This window comes from Pteropus alecto, unplaced genomic scaffold (genome assembly GCF_000325575.1).
Source record: "Pteropus alecto unplaced genomic scaffold, ASM32557v1 scaffold8, whole genome shotgun sequence".
Lineage (NCBI taxonomy): Eukaryota > Metazoa > Chordata > Mammalia > Chiroptera > Pteropodidae > Pteropus > Pteropus alecto.
In genome coordinates, this window is record NW_006494609.1 from 4,997,920 (window position 1) to 5,011,813 (window position 13,894).

Below are 13,894 nucleotides of genomic sequence, written 5' to 3' on the forward strand. Positions count from 1 at the left end.
CTCTAGTACAAATACATTGCCTTCATGTACTTCCTTTGTGTCAAGAGGAGCCTGAGCGCCCTGCATCTTCAGCACATGCTCCCAAACTGTCCAGTGCTTTATTCCAACTCTGCCTCCCCTTCTCTAAATCGCAATTATAATGCACACAGTTTCATCTAAGTAGAATAGATTAGACACAATTTTCTTTAAAGAGTTCTAGACTAAGTCCTCTAGACTGAATAATTCCTCGAGTTCATGATAATTCCATTTAAAGAATGAGAAAAGTCTTACGCCTCTGCTTTTTGGTTCATTTCCACCATCTCTTCTGAAGGCCATAACGCCAACTGCCCATATGACTTTCTGTTGGAAACTGAACTCCTCTTTTTCCTCGATGAGCACCTTTTCTCAATTTCCTGCTCATTATCCTTGGAATCACCATATTTCCAAGTGCACTGATTTAATTTTCCTCTGATATTCACTTTGATAAACATTTACTGAGTGGCCCTCTGAATGCTAGGGACTGTGGTGGGCACTAGAGATTCAAAGATGAATGAAAATAATTGCTTCTTTAAAGACTTCAATTAAACCTGAGAAATGACCTTATGCAATTTTATATTTAAAATCCAGTCAAAACTCAAATGTGAATTATTTTACATCTCTGGTGCAATTTTACATGCAATTATTTTGCAAATAATTATAGTGGCTCACTTTGTATTTGCTTTTCAAATGTCTTCTGGTTTTGTTACATGTCTGTACTTCTCAAATACATTGGGAGGTATTCCAGGGCAAGGCTTTCCACTATATACACCTTGCGCAAGCCAAAAAAGCTGGTGTAATCTGCACATGCAGTACACACCCTGACCTTATGGCTCACTACTCACCCCCCTGGGCACTGCACTTCAGCTCCACTCACCTCCTTGCTATTCTTCCACTGGCTAAGTATGTTCCCACATTATGGCCTTTGCATAGAAGCTTCTTTCTCCAAGTGGCTAACTCTCTCGGCCCCTTCAAGCTCAGACGTCACCTCCCCTTCCCGCTGAGGATCACCCTGACCGCCCTATCTAATACAGTAAACAGCCCACCCACAGTGCACTCTCGATCCCCCCGTATCTGCTGGTTTTTTCCCCATAGTGTTTAACACTTACTAACATCTTACATAATTTACTTATTTATTACGTTTGTCTGACTCTTGCCTCACTAAAATGTAAGCTCTACAGAGTGGATTTTTATTTCTGCGTGTTGTTTGCTGATCTATCTTACTCCCTTCCCCCTAGAAATGAGTGCATTAAACTCAAATGTTTGTTTAATGAAAGTCTAACAAGTTAACATATTTTACAAATTGAAATCCACTAATCTATTGCATATGTAGCAAATAAAGGTTACCATAATGAGGCCAAGACAATTTTCCTTAACAAAATACAAAAGCCTAAGTCTCACATCATAGAAACCTTAAGTATAGAGACCAGTGTATAATCCACAACAAAATGTACCCGATTTTGGCTGGCATGTAGAGCATCAATGGTACCACTGGAGAATCTTCATTTCCATAGATGATGAAGCCCATCTCTTTCAGACGTCTCCTGAAATACCTTGTGTTTTCAGCTAACTGCTGTATACACTCTTTGCCTGGAAAATCATGGGGAAGGAAGCAAATAATACTAAGGAAGGAGTGGAAAAAAGACAGCAATCTCCTCTATCTCCATTCTATCAATTAGTCCTATTTTATTTCTTCCTTTCCAACATAAAATATTTTTGCTCAATTAACTGTATGGAATATAAATACAAACAAATATATCTTGTTTTGTATTCTACCATATTAGGAGTTGACAGATTTTATAATAAAGTACAAAATAAAGTTTAACAACTAATATCTCCATTTCACATTAGCATCCTCAAACGCTGTCATCAATACCACCTCATTTAACACTCTACCATCCCTTTTCAGTAGGGAGGATATTTATTATTATCTTCTTTTTATAAACATCACAAACGTGATGACTGGCCTACAGTCACACGGTAACAAGCAGCACAGCTGATACTAGAACCTAGGTCTCTCAATTTCAATATTCATTCTAATTAACCATGCTGTAAATAATTTTACACATAAGACCAGAGACAGAGCCATTTGGAGCCCCCAATTATCCTCTTAAGAGTATTTGTTACCATTACCCTAAAACACCGATCAGACAGCAACAGCATATCCATAATACTAAAAATCATATTTTTAACCCTTCTTTGTTCGTCTTCCCTATAACACAAAGGGATTAAAACATACATTTCTCTAATTGCTAACTGACTAAGTATTTGGATTGGTTTTTGACATTATGGTAGGTCAGTCTAGGAATAAATGTCCGAACAACTGTTCTCTCATAGACAGCAAGCCATAAATTCTAAAGACCAGCTCGCAAAGGGCTAAGGACTGTTTTACGGTTTATATATGAATACTTACAAATAAGAAAAAGTTAGTCATTTTTTTCATATATATTAGAAAGCCAGCAAATTAATATTTTTAAAAACATAAACATGATACAGTTTAAAAAACTAATCAATTGGAAATACAGATGGCTACAAATTTCCTTAGAATTAGAATACTAACATATCCACCACTGATGGGAAGCTACTCTAGATAAGTTTGCCACAAACAACCCCAAATTAATACTCTTCACGTAAATAATTTCAAGTTGACCAGAGACTAACACTCAAGTTTAGATTAGCTTAGTGTGAACTCTGAACATCACTTAAGTTGTGACATCTGTCTCACAAATAATAAAGCAGACATTAAAGTGTGTTATATTTAAGTATGTTGAGAAATGATGAGCCATTTACCCTAATTTTTCCCTAGCAATACCAAAATATGCTTACTCTACATTAAGAATAAGAAACTTCCACTTCTGGCCAGGATGGACTACCAGGGACCAGCTTATTTTCCTACTGTAAACAACAGAAAACTAGAAGTATGTAAAACAATGGTCTTTAGACATTGGGCCACAGGCAGTGCAGGACTGTGCCCATGGAGAAGGTTAACAGGAAGTGTGTGCAGGGAGGGACCCAGTTTTGTCAGCTGTGGACACCAGAGATGGAAGTTGGCTAAGGTGGCTAGCATTCGTTAGGCAGCGTACAGGAGAGGATGGAGGTGTAAAGAGAGAACTTTGGGGGATCTTCAGAAGGGTCCACTTGAGCCTTTGGCAGAGTGCTGATCTGTACATGTATGAGAAGAAATCAGGGGTTGGGAAAGATCCACCAGAAAGCAGCAGAGCAATAATTCCCAGTGCATAATTTGTACTTTCACCCACCAAAATGGAAAGACTTCAAAAGGGTATCACACTAGTAATGAAGCTAAATTAGCCCTAGACTAACAGTTGCTCTGGACTGCTGCTAACAAACCTAAAAGCAAGTCTTAAAAGGACTCAATTGATTCCAAGAAGAAAGTCCGAAATCACCTGAAAAAACACAATAAAATGCATCACCCAATGACGTAAAATTCGCAATGTCTGCTACATAATAAAAACATTCCAGGCATTCAAAGAAACAAGAAAATATAACCCACCACTAGGAGAAAGTTCAATCAATAGAACTAGACTAGAAATCACGGAATATTAGCTGACAAGAAAGTAAAAATGCTATTAGAAATATGCTCCTGCATTCAGAGAAGTGGAGGAAACATGGAGAGAAAGGAAACAAAGACACAATCAATACATGCAACGACGCTGATCAATCTCAAATGCATGTTAAATAAGCCAGACACAAAGGACATAATTATAGTGACAGAAAACAGATTTGTAGTTTCCAGGGAGTGCAGAGAAGATTGACAGCAAAGGGGTACACAGGAACTTTTGGGGGAGGGTGACAAAAATATTTTACACCTCCATTGTAGTATGGTTACAGGACTGTATACGTTTGTCAAAATTCATGGAATTATAAATTTAACATTGATGAAATTATTGCATATAAATGATATCTCATTGAAGATTTTTTTTTTTTAAAAAACTGAGTGACGTATTTGCATATTAGTATATGTTAATTTTCTCTGGACTCCCTTTATTATTTTTTCAACTTGTTACCTTTTTATTATCATGAACCAAATAGCTTCTTTTTAAAAATTCCAAGATATTTATTTCAAGAATATCAAGAAAAAATTATCAAAAAAAAAAAAAACACCCCAAAAGACAAGAAATGTTAAGAGATTTAGACCTTAACTTTTCCAATTGCTGTATCACATTTTAAGCAAGTTCTCTTTTATGAAAAGAAGTGGAAATCTCAGCCCCACCATTCGTCATTATCTATTCTCTGACAAGAGTCCCAGAAGAAAATACATCTAAAATAACACACATATACACAATCTGAAGATACTGGGACTAGGCATTTAAAATCCTCAATTTATATATCCTCATTATTGTTGAATAGTTCTTTTCTAAAGATATACCACAATTTGTTTATCCATTACATGTTAATGAATATCATAGTTGAGATTATCAAACTTCATTTTGGCAGCTATATATTCAGATTAAAAAGAATTTTCTCCTTATGAAAACACTAATTCAAAAAGTTATGTGTACCCCTCTATGTTCACTGCAGCTTTATTTATAATAGCCAAGATATGGAAACAACTTAAGTGTCCATAAATGGAGGAATGAATAAAAGAGATGTGGTGTGTGTGTGTGTGTGTGTATTTGTGTGCATATATACACACACACACACGCGCACACACACACACAATGGAGCCATAAAAAGATGAAAAATTGTCATTTGTGACAACATCGATGGATCTTGAGGATAATATGCAAAGTGAGATAAATTAGATGAAAACTGTCTGATTTTACTCATATGTGGAATATAAAAGAAAAAAGTAACAAATGAGCAAACGTAACAAAACAAAAACAAACATAGATACAGAAAACAAAAAGGTGGTTACCAAAGGTGAATGGACAGTGGGAGGAGGGTGAAATGGGTAAAAGAGGTCAAATATATGGTAATAGACAGAAACCAGACTTTTGGTGGTGAGCACGCAGTAAAGCACACAGTTATCAAATTATAATGTTGAACACCTGAAATTTATGTTATTAACCGATTTTACCTCAATAAAAAATTTATTTTTAAAAAATTCTCTTCTAAATATATATTTAAGCATCCTAGACATATCCAAATCAAAGAATAAATATTACAATTAGCAATTAACAACTCACTTTCATTTGATCCTGCTTTAGGTGAATATGGATAAAGAATGTACTATTTATACTTTAAACATAAAGGAATAGGCCCACAGATGTTAAATTACTTTCTCCAAGGCCTTTTATTCAGTAGGAGGCAGATCAAGGTTTTCTAACCCTAGTCTAGTACTTTTCCTTCTATTCACACCACGAAATTATGCATTTTTCAAACTTTAAAGCGTTTAACCCTTTACTGGGGAACAACGTTTTTATCTTATTTTTAAAACGGCACTTACTGGCAAATGAATGGGGTAAAGATGAATGAGTGAAAGAGCCTAAGGAGACACAGGGCAAGTATGAGATGGGTGAAGAGTGGTTCTTCCAATAAACTCATCTTCATTAGCAAACTACAATCATCACTAATGAGCAAGGAATAAAGACTGAGTGGAAGAATCAAGACCAGTGCTAGGGAAAGCCCACAGACCGCGTACCCAGGGATGCTTTGGCCCCTCCGTCCATGGCGGCCGTCACCCGCTGGAAAGAGTTCAGTCTGGAGACACTGCAGACAGCTGTGGGTCCGAATTCGGCCTCCGGGAAAGAAGCAACTACATCAGAAACGGTGGTCACAGTGAAGCACAGAAATTAAGTAGTCTGTTTATCCTACAAGGTTGAACCATGAAACTGCCGATATTTGACTATTTTGACATAAAAAGGGCAACTTTGTATGGTTTAATCTAATAATTTAAAAGATAACAGGAGAAACAGCCAAATAAATGTAAATAAATCAGTAAGCTTTGACATTTATATATCCTAGAAAGCAGTTATCCCCTATTCTTGAGATGACACTGAATTTTAATGGACAATAAAGCTACCCATTTAGAATTAAATGTCATATGAAATACCAGCTAATATTAATGCAAGAAGTATACTTGCTACTTAAGTCTGATCAATTAATTCAGTTCTATGGCGTTTTCTCACTGCACAGTTGCGGCGGTATCTGGTCTAAAACAGATTTAAAGCAAAGAAAATTTAGCCTTGTTTAAAAAAAAAAAAACACTCTTAAAAAGTGTTTATCCTTGCCTGAGAAAGAATAGATGGTAATATAAGAGGTCAGCGTTCTCTATTTTTCAAACATAAACCTTTACTTTTAAGGGTGACAAGAAACAAATGCAATTTGGAGAAGATCTCTGCACTGATTCTCTTGAACCTTACAAATGAACCTTACTCTGTGGTTGTCCTTTTGGACTTTGTCAATATGGTTTATTAGAATTAAACCATTTTTAGATCCTCTTCTATAAAAATGGCATGACACAAACAGAAAAAATAAACGTGTCTAGTTAATTTTTCAGAAAATATAGCAGATAACTTTAAGAGGTCATTTTTAGTCAACGTCTTTGAAATAAATTTTATACTCAGGAAGGAAGGAAGGAATATAAAGTATCAATAGGTTATGATGGCATCATTAGTTAATTAATTCTTTTAAGAAAACGGAAAGCCTAAAAAGAGTGGAGGACAGAGGTGGAAGGAGCAACACAAACATCTACCTATTGTAACCACTGTATGTTGAAAACTGTAAATCACTTTTACAAAACAAAATCCGATTTTGAGAGCTACATTTATTATCCACTGCCAAATAGATTTTTGAAGTTGTACCAACTGCATTTGAGCCATTTTTGAAAGAAATACTTTTTATCAAGTCTTAATCCAGAATTCTCAGGATTCTCAACCATGTAATCTAAAGGTCTGAAGGAACTACTGTATTATTACTCAAATAAAATTCCATGAGCCTCCCAGAAAAGTATCAATTAGACCAGATATTGATCTATGAGCTACAAATTTTCTAAAATCTCAGGACTAAAGTAAGGGATACAAAGGGCAGCATTTTGTCTTAAATGACATTAGTGCTAACTACTCAGAATTTATGCTTCAAAGAGCATAGCATGTACTCACCTGCTTAAATAGTGATATAATTTTCAATTTAGCTAATGAGCTTTTATATAACTTATAATCGAAAAATGTGTTCGAGGCTGCAACTTCAAAAATAACATTTCTGGAGTTAACTGAATCTTTTAAAATAAAGGGCACAAATATAAATGCTATTCAGCCAGAGTTGATCCCCTAACTCACATTATACTCCATTACACAGCTCCTAATCTTCTTAGATTTCCTGGATATGTTGTTATAATCTGCCTTCCTGGGAAAAATAAAATAAAATTACTGCTACCCTTCAGACTTATACTTTCCAGTTAATTAAAATGGCTGAAAGAATTTGAAATCAAAGCATTTTTTTCCCCTCTTCCCCTTAAATGTCATAGTCTCAAAGCATACAAGGGTTTTCTCAAATAGAGTAGGTAGCCCCCAAAATGGTTTCAGTTAGTTGTAAGCATTCATATGAGTTAAAAGACACCCTTCAAAAGTATTTTTAAAGAATCAGAATAAACTCAGATATTCTCAGTGTTTACTTCTCCTGTGTCAAGGATGTGTCTCCACCAACATTTAAAACTGGATCTTATATATCAAAGACCCCTAAAAAGTGTTTATAATATCAGGTAAATCAAGTCACATGTAACTATGTTTTCAAAGGTTATTCCCACAGTAATTTTCAAAGCTCTTAGTACTCCTTTGAAGGAAAGAAAATATGTAATATAGCAAGCACAATGTCAGGTTCGATAAGTGCTGCTTCTTTTTTCCTAATAAAGTAATTTCTAATTATGGGAAAATTACATTTTGCTTCAGTTATTATATCTCTAAATATTACCACATCGGTCTAGGGCCTTAACACCCTGAACACACCCAATCTCGTCTAAATATTACCAGATGAACTACTAACCTGTCTTACTTCCTGATAAGAACTATACTGAACCTAAACATATGCCCATTCTTTGACCCAGTAATTCCATTCCTAGGTACATATACTCAAAAGAATTATGTACCAAAATACCAAAAGATATGAATAAGAATATAACTCTTGATAACAGCCCAAATCTACTAGTAAATGTCCAGGATGGAGAAACTGTAACATAAGCAAACAATATGATACTAAACAGCAATGAAATGATTTATTGTTCCATTCAAACATGTAAATGAATATCGAAGGCATAATGATGAATAAAATAGTGCAGATTCAAAAGAGTGATTACATGTAAAGTATTATATGTAAGATTCCATTTATATGAAGTTCAAGAATGGGCAAGAATATAGAGTGATAGAAGTCAAAATAGTGGCTTATCTTTGGCAAGGAGGAATGGACTGGAAGAGGCACAAGACAGCCTGTGGGATACTAGAAATAAGTCTATATTGTTATCAGGTGGTTAGATGGGTGTGTTATTTATTAATTGAATTGTATGCCTAAGATTTGTGTACTTTACTGTATGAATGTCAAAACTTAAACAAAAATAAAAATTTAAATACTTGGAAAATCAACTGAAGTCAAAAAACTGGAATGAGGTTAAATTTCTGATCTCACAATTCATAATCTTAAATATACCCACCTACTATTTAATAATCACCCTTTTACTTAAAAACAAGGTGGTGCTGGGTGCTCCAGGAATTTTTAAGACAGGGAAAATGTTATGAAAACAGCACTTCGGAGTTAAAGCCCTTGCCCGGAGGCAGGAAACGAAAGCATAAAGGGGTTGGCCCTGACTTTCTTTCCTTCTTTGGCTTTTAAAATAATCATGAATGAATGAACAAATGAGACAATGGTGGACATAAAAATATTTATTTTCCATCTGTGCATCTACTTTCATTCCCATGAAGTCATTCCCCCGCCCCAGATGTTTTACTACTAGCTTTTTCTTGTACATATTCTGCCAAGAGGGAGAGGGCTGATGGAAGCCTGGCACAAAGTACTAGTAACAAATCTGATTCAGAATGCCTACTGGAAGACTGCCTTTTCGGAGAGCTACGGGACATTATAACTGAAACTACTAGGGTGCAATGGAGGACAGAACTATTCAGCAAAGCAAAAGTTAAGATGACACTTTAAGTACTAAAGCACGAACCAATGCTTCATGTTCACTGAAAATTTCAGTTTGGAATTTTAAAAGCTTAAACATTTCTGGGTGAGCACAATATCAATGTATAACAAAGGTTCTCCTGAAACTGTGGAGAAAAAAAGCACTTCCAGAAGAGTGGAACCTGAAATTCTGAAGGTCAAAGGTGGTAATGTTGGCAAAGTGATAATTTCTTAGGACGAACACTTTTGCTGAATTAGAGGTATGGGTTCATTTGGAAAGCAGAGGGTGTGACTTCCATTTTAAAAGGGGTGAATCTGAGTGGAGAGCGTATACGCAGCGGGTTTAAGGAAGGCTGGATTTGTTCCAGGGCTTAAGATGTTCCTGAACTAACCAGGCCTTAGGTAAACAGAACATTCCCTTACATGTGCAAGCATGTCCTCTAAAAGTGAGAACTGCTGGGATTCTTGATTCGGCTTAACTGGGAAATCAGAGTTCCAAAAATAACTTACTTCTTCCAAGAAAGGGGAAATGGGTTGGCAAGTGAACATTTAGATTTGATACCAACAGTAATAAAAAATATTCTGAAGTTTCTGGGGTTTTTGGGAGACCAGGGAAAATCAGTTCAATTGAATTTTGAATCCCCATTATAACTGCTATCTAGTTTTTTAAAAAATAAATATGCACATCTATAAAAATGTGTTCCATATTATTTACTCCATATAAATGATGAACAATTTAATCAAATTCAATATTGTAAATTGAAGGAAAGGGGCTCGTATTTGAAAAAGATGACAAATTTTTGTTAAGCTCATCAAGTAAGAGTTAAAAGAAACTGCACTGACAGTAGTTAATATGCTTTAGGATTTCTTAGAGAAACTTAAAAATAGTAAAGAAGCTGAATTTGGGGGCTGCTAACATTTTTTGAAATCACAGGGAAGCCTAACTTTAAGAAATAAAACTGCTTAAAAAAAAAACACACCAGAAATCTAGTACCTAAAAATAATTTAATAATACTTTCAGTCAGAACCACCATCTTCCAGTAATTTGACAAAATGACAACACAAAGAGAAAAGGCAGTATAGTACCTGCACTGTGTTCTCTAGGTCTTTCAGAAAACATGGAGTTGTTCCTTTGGCCACATGCGTGCGAATTTACAAGAAAGGTGATGTCGCAGACATCCAGGGATGGGCACTGTTCAATAAGGAAAGGCCCACCAATGTTCCCGTGGCAAAGTTGGAACTGCCTACAGTGTTACCAGCATGCGGTTGGCATTGAACAAACAGGTTATGGGCAAGGTTCTTGCCAAGAGAATTAATGTATGTACTGAGCACATCAAGCACTCTGAGAGCCAAGACAGCTTCCTGAAATGTGTGTAAGAAAATGATGAAAAAAAGAAGAGAGAAAGGTGCCAGGTTCAACTGAGGCGCCAGCCTGCCCCGCCCAGAGCAGCTCGCGGCGAGAGCCAATGGAGAGGGGCCTGTGCGTTCATGGCACGATGCGTGTAACGAAGTAAAAGACCTCTGTACGTTTCTTAAAAAAAAAAAAAAATTATTTATTTCATGTACATTTTCCAGAGATAGAGGAGATATAAAAATGGTATAATAGTCATTACACCAAAGGCAAAAACCAGCCTGCCCCGCCCAGAGCAGCTCACTGTGAGAGCCAATGGAGAGGGGCCTGTGCGTTCATGGCACGATGCGTGTAACGAAGTAAAAGACCTCTGTACGTTTCTTAAAAAAAAAAAAAAATTATTTATTTCATGTACATTTTCCAGAGATAGAGGAGATATAAAAATGGTATAATAGTCATTACACCAAAGGCAAAAATCTCACCAGAAAGACTATAAAGAGAGAATATACTGTGAGTTAGGCAAGCAGACATTAAAATAAATATATCCTAAGCACCTACTCTGTGCCAGACACTGCTTTAGGCCCTGGTTATTTTGTATTAAATAAGAGACAAAAATCTCTGCCTGCATGGAGCTTTTTTCCCAATGTGGGAGGTAGACAGCAAAAAAGATAAATGCCTCCCTCAAGTGTCATTCAGAAAGGACCTGAATGAACCAACTGTTATCTTCATAAGGTGCTTAGGCCAGAAGCAAAAGCATGACTGGCTTTTCCAAGGGCCAGATAAGCCTGTGTGGCTGAAGCTGAGGGATGGAGGACAGAGTGGGACAGAGGAGGCTGACAAAGGGCTAGATCACAAGGGTCTCATAAGCCTTCACGGTAGGACTGACTTTACGAGGTGTAAGAGTCCCCTGGGAGAATTCTTAAACAGAAAATTCATATGATATCCTATATATCAACAGTTTCACCCTGAATGCTATATTTAGAGTCAAAGACAGAAGCAGAGAGAGTGTGGGAGAGATGACGGTGGCTTGGACTAGGGCGATAGCAATGGCTCTAAATAGTGGATTCAGAATATACAGTTGAGCCTTGAAAAACACAGGTTTGAATTGTGCAAGTCCACTTATATATGGATTTTAAAAAAATAAACATACAATTGGCTCTCCATATTCCCAGATTTTTCAGCTTCAGATTCAACCAACTGTGGATCGACAACTATATTTTCAACCCATAGTTGGGGATTCCACAGACATGAAGAGCTGACTGTATGCACGGTTCTGTCATTTTATATAAGGGACTTTAGCATCTGCAGATCTTGGTATCCATGAACCAAATCCTGAGGGAAAACTGAATTTAAAGGTAGACTGGAGTGTTAAAAATCTTTAAAGCACACAGAGGGCACTAAATAAATATTTAATGCATGAATGACTCTTGAATAGGCGGGAAAGACCAACATGAACTAGAGTGGTCAGGAAAGGCATCATGGAGTCATAAAATTTTACTCAAAGTCTGTGCATGGATGTCTCCTATTCCTAATTTTCAGCGTTGTTTATTTATTTTAACCCTTCCAAATCACTTTTGCTTGACTGATCCCTCTACTACGATGGGCTATTAAATCCAGGTGAAAGTAGACAGGAATCTAAGTCAAGTAAATAACAGTGGGGATACAGAGGAGCATACAAATTCACAGATATTAAGAGGCACAATCCATAGTCTCAGGTGATTAAATAAACACAGGGGATATAAAAGGAAAGAAAATATAACCAGGATTTCTTGTTTAGACAACTTCATGAATAGTGATGTCACTGAGAAAGAGAACACAAAAGAAAAAACAGGTTTGAGGGGAAACAAAAAAGGCAAAAAACTTTAGAGAAACAAAAATCAATTTTGGAGGTGCAAGTATTTATAGAGTCTAAAGGCTTACAATTAAGTAGGTCAAACCTACTGTTTCCAAAATTGGATTGGCATGTTAAAAGTTAATTACTTTTTGGGAGGATGAAAAGGTTCTGGAAGTGGATGGTGGTGATGGCTGCACAACACTGTAAAATGTACTTAATTACTGCAGCTGAACTGTAGACCTAAAATTGGCTAAATTGGTAATTTTGTTATGTGTATTTTACCACAATGTTCACTCATTAGAAGTCAAGTTCTTTTCTTTTACTTTTACAGCAGAAAAGAATAGCTTTATCAGAAGAGAAAGTAAAGCAACAGGACACTTCCAGACGTGGACGCGGACGCGGACCTGAGCAAGAGAAGAGCGGCTCAAAAGCTCAAAGGTACAGTAATGAAGTCATTGGGGTTTTTATCCCCATTTGCTATGGGTGGTTGGTTACTTAGAGGAGCAGGGCTTTCTTTTTTTATTTTAATTTGTTTTTTTAATTAAAAAAATTTTTTAAATGCCAGTTTATTATTTTTTATACTACACATAATTTTAGAAGTTAAGTTTTATTGCAATATAATTTACATACAATTCACTCATTTAAAATATACGACTCACTGTTTCTTAGTGTATTTATAGAGTTGTGCAATGATTAATTTTAGAACATTTTCATCACTCCCCCAAAAAACCAGCACCCATTAGCAAATAGTCCCCATTTCATCCTAATCTTTCCAGCCAACAAGTCAGATTTAAGCAATATATACATATTTTAAATGTAATATAATTTATCCCACAGTCACTTTTTTCTATGTAAACTAAAGACTTATGGGATAACTTCTGAGAAAAAAAAATTCACACTTCCCTTAAAACTGTCTTTCTCTACCATTAGTTTGGTGGTCAACTCTACTAGTGAAAATTCCTATGGACAATTTTTATGCAGTTTAGATGAAAATCAGGGAAATCAGTAAATACGAGCAATTTGTTTTTCCATTTTCATTTTGTTTTTGTTATTTCTACCAATGATTATGTATTTCTCAACTCCAAAGAGCACTGTGAAAGATGAAGGACAGGGAAAAAAAAGTTACAGAAAAATTCCTGGCACATTTTAAGACATGCCTTTACTTTGTATTTCATTAATTTGCTCTTGTTTAGAAGTTCTCGTTTCTGTACTTACACCTTTCATGTGTGGTCTTACGTCCTCAAAACAAACTGCAAACTCTGAGGGCAAATACTACGTTTTTTTTCCCCTGGGTAACTTCTCCAAGAACACAAAGCAGACATTAAAGTTGAAATATTCTGAGAAAATAAAAACCCTTTTATGTGTTCAAACTAATTTGAGTTCCACAGCAGGATTACCTATATTCATTACATTAAGGCAAGTAATAATTCAATATCTTGTGCGCAAAAAGCATTCTGGCACGGGACAACCAGGTTCAAATCCTGGCTCTACCACTTAGTAACTCTGTGATCTTGGGTAAGCAATTTAACCTCTCAGCTGCCTCACTCTGTAAAAGAGAGAGAATGATGTCTAATATTTTTCCTGAGAATTTAATGAAAAGCACTTAAAACAGTGTTCAGTACGTA

General features: G+C 35.9%; 1 protein-coding gene across 1 annotated transcript in view; it reads right to left on the minus strand.

Annotated features, from left to right (window-relative positions):
* Positions 1-13,894, minus strand: part of SPTLC2 (serine palmitoyltransferase long chain base subunit 2) — an 80,777-nt gene that overhangs the window by 10,213 nt on the left and 56,670 nt on the right. Inside the window, exon 10 of the mRNA XM_006925486.3 lies at positions 1,470-1,605. Coding sequence (XP_006925548.3) covers positions 1,470-1,605 — 136 coding nt within the window. The remainder of the gene's footprint in view (positions 1-1,469; positions 1,606-13,894) is intronic.